Raw genomic sequence first — 14,662 nt, forward strand, 5'->3', positions numbered from 1 at the left:
CCATTTCAGCCATTGAAGTTCAAGGCCGACCGCAGTACTACAGGCATTGTTTGCAGAAAACAGGATCTGCTTCGTGGTCAATCTTCGTGTAAATAAAATAAAAATTCAAAGATGATTTTTGTACCAAACATTGCTTCTAATACACAACCTGTATACTATGTCCTTGAACTGATTTATTTAAAAATGGCACCCAGAAGAAGTTAATAATAGTTGCTAATGGAAGCCTGCAGTACCCCAGTCAGCCTTCAACTTGAGTTACTCAAAGAGAAGGGGCAGCACTGAGCAAGTCTGCAACGTCACTTCCTGGAGTAGCTCAAACTGCGGATGTTATGTCTCCATGAGACGCCATCTTAACCGTCTTCATTTGGCTTCAATGCACGATTGAGTCTTCAAATAGGAATGAATGGTGTCACGTGATCGATGGTTTTGTCCATTCATATACTGAACAAAAATATAAATGCAACAATTTCAACGATTTTACTGAGCTACAGTTCATATAAGGAAATCAGTTGAAGAACCCGAATGCGGAGGTCGTGCACTGGCGTGGTTAGACTTGGTCTGTGTTTGTGAGGCCGGTTGGACGTACTGCAAAAATGGCCTGAAACTATGTTGGAGGCAGCTTATGGTAGAGAAATGGAATTCTCTGGCAACAACTCTGGTGGACATTCCTGCAGTCAGCATGCCAATTGCACGCTCCCTCAACTTGAGACATCTGTGGCATTGTGCAGTTTTGTCACACGACACATTTTAGTGGCCTTTTATTGTCCCCAGCACAAGGTGCACCTGTGTAATGACCATGCTGTTTACTCAGCTTCTTAATATGCCACACCTGTCAGGTGGATGGATTATCTTGGCAAAGGAGAAATGCTCACTAAAAGTGAAACAAATTTGTGCACAAAATTTGAGAGAAATAACCTTTTTTTGCATATGGACATTTCTGGGATCTTTTATTTAATCTCATGAAACATGGGATCAACATTTTATATATTTTTGTTCAGTGTTTGTGTATATATGTAATCATTGCAAGAGATGGCCTGTCTTTTGTTGACCAATAAGAAGGCTGCACCATTAGAATACAATTTTGTGTGGGCCCAATAAGCATTTTGGGGAAACAGTGTTTCACAGTACTATCATTCCACTATTACTGTAGACATATAAAGGACGTTTTCTGAAATTGCAATGCAAAAATATTACATAGCTCCTTTAATCAAATGTTATTTTGCGTTAAATAGTGATATTCTAATGCATATCACAGTACACATTTAGTAATGACAGGATGCATTTGAAACTTCACAAGCAGTAAAACTTTTCTATGACTTAATGCGTTTACATTTTTTGGATGGGAGTGGGGGAAAATGGCTTGTGCATTGATAAGCACACGAAAGACGACACTTCTAATAGCCTAGTTCCCACCATAGCCAGCTGTATTTGCAGGACAACCTTTTAATTTTGATTTCGGCAAAAATGTAAATGTGGCATGGATTACTATTTCAGCGTTGTCTCAATGAAGACTTTGGCGTTCGACTATCCACTTTCAACACGAATGCGCAGTTACAAGCTGGCTCGAGTTAATGGTGGTTGCATGATACATTTCCACCTTCGTAACATGGATGAAGCCTGAGCTGGAATTTTAAAGCTAACTGAAGCTGGCTAGGTTTAGAAAATCATGAAAAGATCTAACTATCGTCATAGAACACCCCTCTGGACCCAACATGACACAACACACACACGTACTCGGCCCTGGAGGACACTGACAGTGAGAGCAGAACACACTCACTCACACAGCCCTGGACCCCGACATGATCCAAACCCTGGAGGACACAGAAGTTGAGTGCAGAACACACTCATTCACAAACACACACACATACACACACTACCAATATTTTGTAAGAACAGCTGTATCTAACATACAATGCACACCAGTTGACCTGGGTCGTATTCATTAAACAGCAAATGGAAGAAATTGGACTGAAACAGGGTGGGACTCTTTGGAAGTTGTTCAATAGGAAATGCTGATTTGCATTTTCTGTTACAAAACATTAAACTTTTTCCATTATGTGTCCTAATGAACAGGGCCCTGATCAGGAGTGTGAAAAGTTACGGAATGTCCAGATAGACATATATTGTGTAGAACAGATAAGATTATCTATCATGATAAAATTGGGAATCATGTCTGATATATTCATAACATTCAGAATGTTTCACCTCACTGAATTATACCCCAGTAGCATCTAGGGAGTTGGAGTTTGTCTTTCTGCCTCCCTTAGGGACGAATCATAACTTACCCGCCATTCTTTGGGACAAATCATAACTTTACTGTGCCCCTTGGGGCAGAGAAATGTTCGCAAATCTGAAGGAATGGACATACAGTTGAAGTCGGAAGTTTACATTCACCTTAGCCAAATACATTTAAGCTGTTTTTCACAATTCCTGACATTTAATCCTAGTAAAAATTCCCTTTCTTTAGGTTAGTTAGGATCACCACTTTATTTTAAGAATGTGAAATGTCAGAACAATAGGAGAGTGATTTATTTCAGCTTTTATTTCTTTCATAACATTCCCAGTGGGTCAGAAGTTTACATGCACTCAATTAGTATTTTGTAGCATTGCCTTTAAATTGTTTAATTTGGGTCAAATGTTTTGGGAAGCCTTCCACAAGCTTCCCACAGTAAGTGAATGTTGGCCCATTTCTGCTGACAGAGCTGGTGTAACTGAGTCAGGTTTGTAGGCCTCCTTGCGCACACACACTTTTTCAGTTCTGCCCACAGGTTTTCTAAAGGACTGAGGTCAGGGCTTTGTGATGGCCACTCCAATACCTTGACTTTGTTGTCCTTAAGCCATTTTGCCACAACTTTGGAAGTATGCTTGGTGTCATTGTCCATTTGGAAGACCCATTTGCTTCAATATATCCATGTAATTTTCCTACCTCGTGATGCCATCTATTTTGTGAAGTGCACCAGTCCCTCCTGCAGCAAAGCACCCCCACAACATGATGCTGCCACCCCCGTGCTTCACAGTTTGGATGGTGTTCTTCGGCTTGCAAGTCTCCCCCTTTTTCCTCCAAACATAACGATGGTAATTATGGCCAAACAGTTCTATTTTTGTTTCATCAGACCAGAGGACATTTCTCCAAAAAGTACAATCTTTGCCCCCATGTGCAGTTGCAAACCGTAGTCTGGCTTTTCTATGGTGGTTTTGGAGCAGTGGCTTATTCCTTGCTGAGCGGCCATTCAAGTTATGTCGACATAGGACTCGTTTTACTGTGGATATAGATACTTTTGTACCTGTTTCGTCCAGCATCTTCACAATTTCCTTTTCTGTTCTGGGCTTGATTTGCACTTTTCGCACCAAAGTATGTCCCATGGTCCCATGGTGTTTGTACTTGCGTACTATTGTTTGTACAGATGAACGTGGTACCTTCAGGCATTTGGAAATTGCTCCCAATGATGAACCAGACTTGTGGAGGTCTACAATTTTTTTTCTGATGTCTTGGCTGATTTCTTTTGATTTTCCTATGATGTCAAGTAAAGAGGCACTGAGTTAGAAGGTAGGCCTTGAAATACATCCACAGGTACACCTCCAATTGACTCAAATTATGTCAATTAGCCTATCAGAAGCTTCTAAAACCGTGACGGAATTTTCTGGAATTTTCCAAGCTGTTTAAAGGCACAGTCAACTTAGTGTATGTAAACTTCTGACCCACTGGAATTGTGATACAATGAGAAATAATCTGCCTGTAAACAATTGTTGGAAAAATTACCTGTCATGCACAAAGTAGATGTCTTAACCGACTTGCCAAAACTATAGTTTGTCGACAAGAACTTGAGGAGTAGTTGAAAAATGGGTTTTAATGGCTCCCAACTTAAGTTTATGTAATTTTCCCAACTTCTGTAGGTCTTGCATTATGCCAATGCTTTGTGAGAAAGTACAAGTTGCCTCATGGTTATCCCAAGTTGAGGACTTGGCCCTAAATCATTCTGATTATGAGTTAGATGTATTTGATAGAAAGGGTCACTGTTGCATGATTTACACAATTGGTCCAGGCCGCGCTGAACTTGGTTGGCCTGGTTATGCATTCACCTTTAATTGCAGGAACAAGGTTATTAGAAAGTGTCTGATTCAGCAGTTGCTCTGTGCTCATTTGTGAAAAGCAGCTAGTGTGGTCATGTCAGCTGTAATATGTCAGTAAAGAGTTTTGTAAGGGCCCAACGCTTAACGTTAACTTGAACGTAAACTGTACTGTTCTGAATGACCAGTTGAAGAAAGTTGTGGTTATGGTGGCTGAGAGATCAATTGTTTGGTATTTTGAGATTGCAAATGGTCAAACCCCTATTGATCAGGCTACGCCATGCCACACACACCAAACAAGAGCAAACATACCTTTAGGAATGTTGAAGAGCAGTGCACACTGTTGTAGGAAAGTGTGTCGTTCAGTACAAACCTTTTGAGCATTGTATTAAAATATTTCATCAACTGAATATGCCCCTGGTTAGCCTCCCCAAGGTTTGGAATGATTGAGAGCCGTGTGAAACATATCCATTTAATAATGTTTTGCTCTCCATTGGTTCCCTCAGATGAGCTGTACCTCCCCGGGATGAGGAAGATTGACGGCATCATTGTGGAGCAGAAGAGGAGGCTGATGAGGAGAGTTAACATGGGTACTCAGCACCAGGTAACCTGCTTTGAATGTACTCTGTGTGTGTATATACAGTACCAGTCAAATGTTTGGACACACTTACTCATTTCAAGGTTTTTCTTTATTTTTACTATTTTTCTACATTGTAGAATAACATTGAAGACATCAAAACTATGAAATATCACATATGGAATCATGTAACCAAAAAAGCGTTAAACAAATCAAAATATATTTGAGATTCTTCAAGGTAGCCACCCTTAGCCTTTTTTTCCCACCTTTATTTAACCAGGTTGGCAAGTTGAGAACAAGTTCTCATTTACAGTTGCGACCTGGCCAAGATAAAGCAAAGCAGTTCGACACATACAACAACACAGAGTTACCCATGGAGTAAAACAAACATACAGTCAATAATACAGTAGAAAAATAAGTCTATATACAATGTGAGCAAATGAGGTGAGATAAGGCAGGTAAAGGCAAAAAAAAGGCCATGGTGGCGAAGTAAATACAATATAGCAAGTTAAACACTGGCTGACTTGATAGATTTGCAGTGGAAGAATGTGCAAAGTAGAGATAGAAATAATGGGGTGCAAAGGTGCCTTGATATCAGCTTTGTACACTCTTGGCATTCTCTCAACCAGCTTCACTTGGAATTCTTTTCCAACATTCTTGAAGAGTTCCCACATTTACAGAGTGCTTGTTGGCTGCTTTTCCTTCACTCTGCAGTCCAACTCATCCCAAACCATCTCAATTAGGGTGAGGTCGGGTGATTGTGGATGCCAGGTCATCTGATGTAGCACTCCATCACTCTCCTTATTGGTCAAATAGCCCTACCACAGCCTGGAGGTGTGTTGGGTCATTGTCCTGTTGAAAAACAAATGATAGTCCCACTAAGCGCAATCCAGACGGGTTGGCGTGTTTCTGCAGAATGCTGTGGTAGCCATACTGTTTAAGTGTGCCTTGAATTCTAAATAAATCACAGACTAAGCACCATCACACCACCACCTCCAAGCTTCATGGTTGGAACCACACATTCGGAGACCGTCCGTTAACCTACACAAAGACAAGTTGGTTGGAACCAAAAATCTCAAATTTGGACTCATCAGACCAAAAGACAGATTTCCACCAGTTTTATGTCCATTGCTTGTGCTTCTTGGCCCAAGCAAGTCTCTTCTTTTATTGTTGTCCTTTAGTAGTGGTTTCTTTGCAGAAATGTCACCATGAAGGCCTGATTCATGCAGTCTCCTCTGAACAGTTGATGTTGAGATGTGTCTGAACTCTGTGGAGCATTTACTTGGGCTGCAATCTGAGGTGCAATTAACTCTAATGAACTTTTCTGCAGCAGATGTAACTTTAGGTCTTCCTTTCCTGTGGCGGTCCTCATGTGAGCCAATTTCATCATAGCACTTGGTTTTTTCAACTGCACTTGAAGAAACTTGTTAAAAGTTCTTGAAATTATCCGGATTGACGGACCTTCATGTCTTAATAAAGTAATGATGGACTATCGTTTCTCTTTGCTTATTTCAGCTGTTTTTGTCATAATATGGACTTAGACCTATTTGGTAAAAGACCATCTTCTGTATTAGAGGTTGACCGATTAATCAGCATGGCCGATTTCAAGTTTTCATAACAATCGGTCATCGGCATTTTTGGGCGCCGATTACATTGCATTCCACTAGGAAACTGCGTGGCATGCTTGACCACCTGTTACACAAGTGCAGCAAGGAGCCAAGATAAGTTGCTAGCTAGCATTAAACTGATCTTATAAAAAACAATCAATCTTCATATAATCACTATTTAACTATACATAGTTGATGATATTACTAGTTTATCTAGCTTGTCCTGCGTTGCATATAATCAATCCCCTTACACTGTGTACAAGACAGTAGTTTTGGAATTGTTAGTTAGATTACTTGTTATTACTGCATTGTCGGAACTAGAAGCACAAGCATTTCGCTACACTCGCATTAACATCTGCTAACCATGTGTATGTGACAAATAAAATTTGATTTGATTTGATGCGGTGCCTGTTAATTTATCATTCAATCACAGCCTACTTCGCCAAACGGGTGCCGATTTCACAAAAGCATATTTGATGCGGGAATGTACCTAACCATAAACATCAATGCCTCTCTTAAAATCAATACACAAGTATATTTTTTTTAAACCTGCATATTTAGTTAAAAGAAATTCATGTTAGCAGGCAATATTAACTAGGGAAATTGTGTCGCTTCTCTTGCATTCATTTCACACAGAGTCAGGGTATATGAAACAGTTTGGGCTTGCTTGGCTCGTTGCAAACTAATTTGCCAGAATTTTACATAATTATGACCTAACATTGAAGGTTGTGCAATGTAGCAGCAATATTTAGACTTAGGGTTGCCACCCGTTCAATAAAATACGGAACAGTTCTGCATTTCACTGAAAGAATAAACGTTTTGTTTTAAAAATTAGATTTGACCATATTAATGACCAAAGGCTCGTATTTCTGTGTTTATTCTATTATAATTAAGCCTATGATTTGATAGAGCAGTCTGACTGAGCGGTGGTAGGCAGCTGCAGACTCGTAAGCATTCATTCCAACTTTCCTGCATTTGCCAGCAGCTCTTAGCAATGCTTGAGGCACAGCGCTGTTAATGACTTCAAGCCTTTCAACTCCTGAGATTAGGCTGGCAATACTAAAGTGGCTATAAGAACATCTAATAGTCAAAGGTATATGAAATACAAATGGTATAGAGAGAAATAGTCGATGCATCATGATTCCTATAGTAACTACAACCTAAAACTTCTTAACTGGGAATATTGAAGAACTGGGAATATTGAACCACCAGCTTTCATATGTTCTGAGCAAGGAACTTCAACATTAGCTTTCTTACATGACATATTGCACTTTTACTTTCTTCTCCAACACTGTGTTTTTGCATTATTTAAACCAAGTTCAGCATGTTTCATTATTTATTTGAGACTAAATAGATTTTTATTTATTATATTAAGTTAAAATAAGTGTATATTCAGTGTTGTAATTATCATTATTACAAATATATCAACCAATTTCTAAAGACTACTGACATCTTGTGGAAGTGATAGTAACTGCAAGCAAGTCCCTTAGAAATCTGGATTCCCAATGAAAACGCATTGAAAAGAGTGACCTAAAAAAAACTATCTGAATTGTTTGTCCTCGGGGTTTCGCCTGCCAAATAAGTTCTGTTATACTCACAGACATAATTCAAACCGTTTTAGAAACTTCAGAGTGTTTTCAATCCAAATCTACTAATAATATGCATATCTTCGCTTCTGGGCCTGAGGAAGCAGGCAGTTTACTTTGAACACGCTTTTTATCCGGATGTGAAAATACTGCCCACTATCCCAAATATTTTTTTTTTAACTTGGGTCAAAACATTTCGGGTAGCTTCCCACAATAAGCTGGGGGAATTTCGGCCCATTCCTCCTGACAGAGCTGGTGTAACTGAGTCAGGCTTGTAGGCCTCCTTGCTAGCACATGCTTTTTCAGTTCTGACAACAAATTTTCTATAAGTCTGAGGTCAGGGCTTTGTGATGGCCACTCCAATACCTTGACTTTGTTGTCCTTAAGGCATTTTGCCACCTCTTTGGAAGTATGCTTGGGGTCATTGTCCATTTGGAAGACCCATTTGCGACCAAGCTTTAACTTCCTGACTTTATGCCAGCAGCATATCAGCAGTGGTATGCAGTGGCATCCTAAAGACGGCACCCTCCACAGGGCAGTGTCCCCAATCACTGCCCTGGGGCATTGGGATATTTTTTAGACCAGAGGAAAGAGTGCCTCCTATTGGCTTGCTTCTGAAGCTAAGCAGGGTTGGTACTGGTCTGTTCCTGGATGGGAGACCAGAGGCTGCTGGAAGTGGTGTTGGAGGGCCAGTAGGAGGCACTCTTTCCTCTGGTCTAAAAAATATCCCAATGCCCCAGGGCAGTGATTGGGGACACTGCCCTGTGGAGGGTGCCGTCTTTCAGATGGGACGTTAAACGGATGTCCTGACTCTCTGAGGTCATTAAAGATCCCATGGCACTTATCGTAAGAGTAGGGGTGTTAACCCCGGTGTCCTGGCTAAATTCCCAATCTGACCCCCAAACCATCACGGTCACCTAATGATCCCCAGTTTACAATTGGCTCATTAATCCCCCTCCTCTCCCCTGTAACTATTCCCCAGGTCGTTGCTGCTAATGAGAACGTGTTCTCAGTCAACTTACCTGGTAAAATAACAAATAAATAAATGTCTTGAGATGTTGCTTCAATATATCCACATAATTTTCCATCCTCATGAAGCCATCTATTTTGTGAAGTGCACCAGTCCCTCCTGCAGCAAAGCACCCCTACAACATGATGCTGCCAACCCCGTGCTTCATGGTTGGGATGGTGTTCTTCGACTTGCAAGTCTCCCCCTTTTTCCTCCAAACATAACGATGGTCATTATGGCCAAACAGTTCTATTTTTTTTTTCATCAGACCAGGGGGCATTTCTCCAAAAAGTATGATCTTCGCCCCCATGTACAGTTGCATACCGTAGTCTGGCTTTTTTATGGCGGTTTTGGAGCAGTGGCTTCTTCCTTGCTGAGCGGCCTTTCAGGTTATGTCGATATAGGACTTTTTTTTACTGTGGATATAGATACTTTGTGAAGATGCTGGAGGAAACAGGTACAAGGTCCTTTTCTGTTGGTCTGGGATTGATTTAAACTTCACACCAAAGTACGTTCATCTCTAGGAGACAGAACTCGTCTCCTTCAGCAGCTGCTTGGTCCCATGGTGTTTTTACTTGCATACTATTGTTTGTTTGTTCGTTCAGATGAACATGGCGTTTGGAAATTGCTCCAAAGTTCAAACCAGATTTGTGGAGGTCTACAATTTTTTTCTGAGGTGTTTGCTGATTTCTTTTGATTTTCCCAAGCAAAGATGCACAGAGTTTGAAGGTAGGCCTTCATACATCCACAGGTACACCTCCAATTGACTCAAATTATGTAAATTAGCCTATCAGACGTTTCTAAAGCCATGACATAATTTTCTGGAATTTTCCAAGCTGTTTAAAGGCACAGTCAACTTAGTGTATGTTAACTTCTGACCCACTGGAATTGTGATACAGTGAATTCTAAGTGAAATAATCTGTCTGTAAACAATTTTTGGAAACAAAATGAGTTTGTGACTCTTAACCTAAGTGTATGTGAACTTCTGTATAAAAATCGTCTGATTAAAATCGGTATCAGCTTTTTTTGTTCCTCCAATAATCGGTATCGGCGTTGAAAAATCACTATGTCCACCTCTATTCTGTGTACCCACCCCTACCTTTTCACAACACAACTTATTGGCTCAAACACATTTAGAAGGAAAGAAATTCCACAAATTAACTTTTAACTGGGCACACCTGTTAATTAAAATGCATTCCAGGTTACCTTATGAAGCTGGTTGAGAGAATGCCAAGTGTGCAAAGCTGTCATCCAGGCAAAAGGTGGCTACTTTGAAGAATCTCAAATATGAAATACATTTTGATTTAACAATTTTTTGTTACATGACTCCATATGTGTTATTTCATAGTTTTGATGTCTTCACTTTTATTCTACAATGTAGAAAATTAAGAAAAATCCTGGAATGAGTTGTTTTCAAAACTTTTGACTGGTACTGTGTATATACAGTGCATTCGGAAAGTATTCAGACCCCTTGACTTTTTCTAAGTTTGGTTACGTTACAGCCGTCTTCTAAAATGTATTTAATCGTTTTCCCCCTAATCAATCTACACACAATACCCCATAATGACAAAGCACAGGTTATTTTTTATAAATTTTTTATTTTATAAAAAATAAACTGAAATCACGTAAGTATTCAGACCCTTTTCTCAGTACTTTGTTGAAGCACCTTTGGCAGCGATTACAGCCTTGAGACTTTTTTTGAGACTTTTCTTCCTAACTCTGGCTGGGCCACTCAAGTGCATTCAGGGACTTGTCCCGAAGCCACTTCTGCATTTTTTTTATTGTGTGTGCTCAAGGTTGTTGTCCTGTTGGAAGCTAAACCTTCGCCCCAGTCTGAGATCCTGAGCTCTCTGGCACAGGTTTTCGTCAAGGATCTATCTGTACTTTTCTCCGTTCATCTTTCCCTCTATCCTGACTAGTCTCCCAGTCCCTGCCGCTGAAAAACATTGGGCTGTCGTGCCTTTTTCTGAGCACTGGTTTCCGTCTGGCCGCTCTACCAAGACCTGATTGGTTGAGTGCTGCAGAGATGGTTGTCCTTCTGGAAGGTTCTCCCATCCCCACATAGGAACTCTGTCAGAGTGACCATTGGGTTCTTGGTCACCTCCCTAACCAAGGCCCATCTCTCCCGGTTGCTCAGTTTGGCCGGGTGGCCAGCTTTAGGAAGTCTCGATGGTCCCGAACTTCTTCCATTTTAGAATAATGGAGGCTACTGTGTTCTTGAGACCTTCAATGCTGCAGAAATGTTTTGGTACCCTTCCCCAGATCTGTGCCTCTACACAATCCTGTCTCGGAGCTCTATGGACAATCCCTTTTGACCTCATGGCTTGGTTTTTGCACTGATATGCACTCTCAACTATGGGACCTTTATGTAAACTAGAGGTCGACCAATTATGATTTTTCAATGCCGATACCGATTTAGTGGAGGACCAAAAAAAGCCGATACCGATTAATCTGCCTATTTTTTTTAAAACTCGTAATAATGACAATTACAACAATACTGGATGAACACTTATTTTAACTTTTGACTGGACTCCAATCAACATTTTATTCATTTTAGAATAGTGTTTTTGTAAAATGGTTAAATTAAAATATCCATCTACACACAATACCCCATAAAGACAAAGCGAAAACAGGTTTTTGAAATGTTTGCAAATTTATTAAAAATCAAAAACTGAAATGTTATAAGTATTCAGACCTTTTGCTATGAGATTAGGTGTGTGCGCGTACAAAACATTAGGAACACCTAGTTGCACCCCAATTTCCCCTCAGAACAGCCTTAATTCGTAGCGCAAGCTGTTGAAAGCATTCCGCAGGGATGCTGGCCCATGTTGACTCCAATGCTTTCCGCAGTTGTCAAGTTGGCTGGATGTCCTTTTTGAGGGTGAAAAACCCAGCAGCGTTGCAGTTCTTGACACACCCTTATACCGGGTATGCCTGGCACCTACTACCATACCCCGTTCAAGGGCACTTAAATCGTTTTGCTTGCCCATTCACCCTCTGAATGGCACACATACACAATCAATGTCTCAATTGCCTCAATGCTTAAACATTATTCTTTAACCTGTCTCCTCCCTTTCATCAACACTGATTTTAAAGTAGATTAATTAAGTGACATCAATAATTATATTTTTATTTGACCTTTATTTAACTAGGCAAGTCAGTTAAGAACAAGTTCTTATTTTCAATGACGGCCTAGTGGGTTAACTATCTGTTCGGGGGCAGAACGACAGATTTGTACCTTGTCAGCTCGGCGGTTTGAACTTGCAACCTTCTGGTTACTAGTCCAATGCTCTAACCACTCGGCTACCCTGCCGCCCCAATAAGGGATCATAGCTTTCACCTGGTCAGTCTGTCATGGCAAGATCATGTGTTCCTAATGTATTCTTCACTCTGTGTATGCTTCTCTGGCCATCTGTTGTATGTATTTGTTTGCAGGATTCTCATGAATTTACATTTTATATTTGTTTATAGAATATTATGTTTCTATTTAACCTCAAACATTCTAGCCTTTTCAATATTCAAGGTCTACCTTTCATTCTGTCCTTCCTATTTTTCTCTCTCCACCCGTTTAGGATGCCCTGCACACGTACCCTCAGATGGCGGGGGACCCCCTGGACTCAGGAACTGTGAGGGTGCGGTTCAGTGGGGAGGGCTACAACCGCAAGACTCTCAACCGAGTCAAGAAGAGCCTGCCCAAACCACAGGTGTGTGTTTGTTGGTAATTCTGTGTGTGTGTTTGGAGGGAGGGGGGGGGTGGGGGGGAGGGGTTGGTTGTCCATCTCTTATAAGTTGATAAAGTGTGTGTGTATTCCCATGTCGTGCTGTTGAACCTTGATTAGATGTGGGGGGGGTTCATATGTTTTTATACTATTAGAATAACCTCTCTGTCTTCCGCCAGGACCTTAAACTGTCAACAGAGTCATGTCGGATCTACAGCCTCTATCACTCCCTGCATCATTATAAATATCATACTTTCTTACATTGTAAGAAAGAGGTAAGGACATCCAACCTGTATTTTATACTATTGTAATAGGTATTTAAATATATTGTGATATTTAAAGAGCATCGAGAACAGTTCTTTAAAAAAAAAAATATTTACCCAGCAGAAATATTAGTCCATCTTGTTTCATTCCCGAACCACTGCTTAAAGACACAAGCTTATATTGTTCCAATCAACACACAAGAGTTGTAATATATAGTGTTTTATATGTCCCATGCTGACATAGTCAACTAAATTAAATTCATACTTCATTGCCAATCAACAATAGTTGATAGGAATTCTAAATATTTTGTTTATATTAATATTGTGTTTCCCCAGCATACATCAAATATAGTTTATTCCTTGGGTAGATACGTCATAGCCTAGACATGAACTTCTATTTTTCAAATACACATACTATTACCGTAGTCAAAACATATATTGTGCTTATATTCTGTCTTCCCTGGCAGACCAACACTATAGAGCAGGCAGCTGAGGACCCTGGGCAGGAGGAGGTGGTGCAGCAGTGTATGGCCAACCATGGCTGGCTGGACACCCTCTTCAACTCCTTCATCGAGCTGCTCACACTCAGCACCAAGGCCTGAGGGACAGACCAAGGGGAAAGAATACAGAAAGAAAGAGGGAAAGCCAAAGAACATAAGGCACAAGAAACTAGGACCCCAGAAACAGAGGTTGGTGAACGAGTGGAAACGAGGGAATAGAGTTGTATAGAGGCCCCATCCCACCTGGAGTCGTGTGGGTCTGAGGGACAACTTGAAAGGCCACTCTAGGAACAAGAGGGTTGGTAGGTGTGACCTTGGAGAGTGACCTCTCCTTAGTTGCTCAATTACTAAAATATAGAATTACTTGACCTTGAGAATGGATGATGACCCCACAGGTGCTGGGGTCGTTCCTGATGGGCCAAGAGAGGAGACTGACCAATCAGGAGACAAAGACTGACATTAGGGTCACAGAGAAAAGACAAGGCAGATGGATGAGGTATTGCACCAAGTTACAGAGGATTGTCATACTGACATTGTAAAACGGTGTCAGTCCCAAACAGTTCAAAGAGAATCTATTACTGTTTCGTTTTTACATAAATTATCTTTTAAAGACTCTAACGGCTTTTAACGAGTGGACGTGGGCGAGAATGCTTTTTAAAACATTGTGTTAGAGGAGTGCAGTGAGCAGTGTGACTATATGGGAACGGATGCAACATAAAGGTGTTAATTCTCGCTCGCTCTATGCGACAGTAGTCGGCAGTACCGGCGCGCTATGTGGTAGTATATAAACACATTTGTATTATTTATGAGGTTTTTAATATAAACTCTCACAAGCGCTGGGATGCCGCCTTAGCATTTTAAGTAACATTTTTCACAGGATATACATAAAATCGTGCACCCACATATCCGAGCTGTCTTCCTTTTTTTTTCTATACAAAAGATTTGAGGAGGAGACGAAACCATGTTATCAACTATGTCTGTAAAAGGGGAGAATGGGAGAGTATATTTGAAATGTAGACATTGTAGTGCATTAGTTCATTCATCAGAATCATGCAGGTTAAAAATGAAAGAAACTAATAACCATATCCAGTTCCCTATACACGAGTGGTTATAAATAAGTAATATTTAAAAAGGAAATAGTAATTTCAATTTTATTAGTTTGATATTTGGGCATATTACTATGTTTCCAAAAAAAAGTCAATCAAATTTTCCTTCGAAAGAAAGTCTTTGTGTAAATATTGTACAGTTCTTGACACATTGTTTTCTTCTGTACATTAACCCTGTATTTGAAAAACAAATAAAACCGGCAAAGAACAATTTGTTGTTGAAGTCA

The 14,662-nt window shown here is 40.4% G+C and overlaps 1 protein-coding gene across 2 annotated transcripts in view; it reads left to right on the forward strand.

Annotated features, from left to right (window-relative positions):
• Window positions 1-14,646, forward strand: part of LOC110491795 (proline-rich protein 12) — a 55,922-nt gene extending 41,276 nt beyond the window's left edge. For both annotated transcript variants that reach the window (XM_036946708.2, XM_090202533.1), the window contains exons 12-15: window positions 4,575-4,672; window positions 12,420-12,551; window positions 12,746-12,841; window positions 13,297-14,646. In XM_036946708.2, coding sequence (XP_036802603.2) covers window positions 4,575-4,672; window positions 12,420-12,551; window positions 12,746-12,841; window positions 13,297-13,431 — 461 coding nt within the window. In that variant the 3' untranslated portion in view covers window positions 13,432-14,646. The remainder of the gene's footprint in view (window positions 1-4,574; window positions 4,673-12,419; window positions 12,552-12,745; window positions 12,842-13,296) is intronic.
• Window positions 14,647-14,662: the final 16 nt, after the last annotated feature.

This window comes from Oncorhynchus mykiss, chromosome 16 (genome assembly GCF_057628025.1).
Source record: "Oncorhynchus mykiss isolate SJ-2025 chromosome 16, ASM5762802v1, whole genome shotgun sequence".
Classification (NCBI taxonomy): Eukaryota; Metazoa; Chordata; class Actinopteri; order Salmoniformes; family Salmonidae; genus Oncorhynchus; species Oncorhynchus mykiss.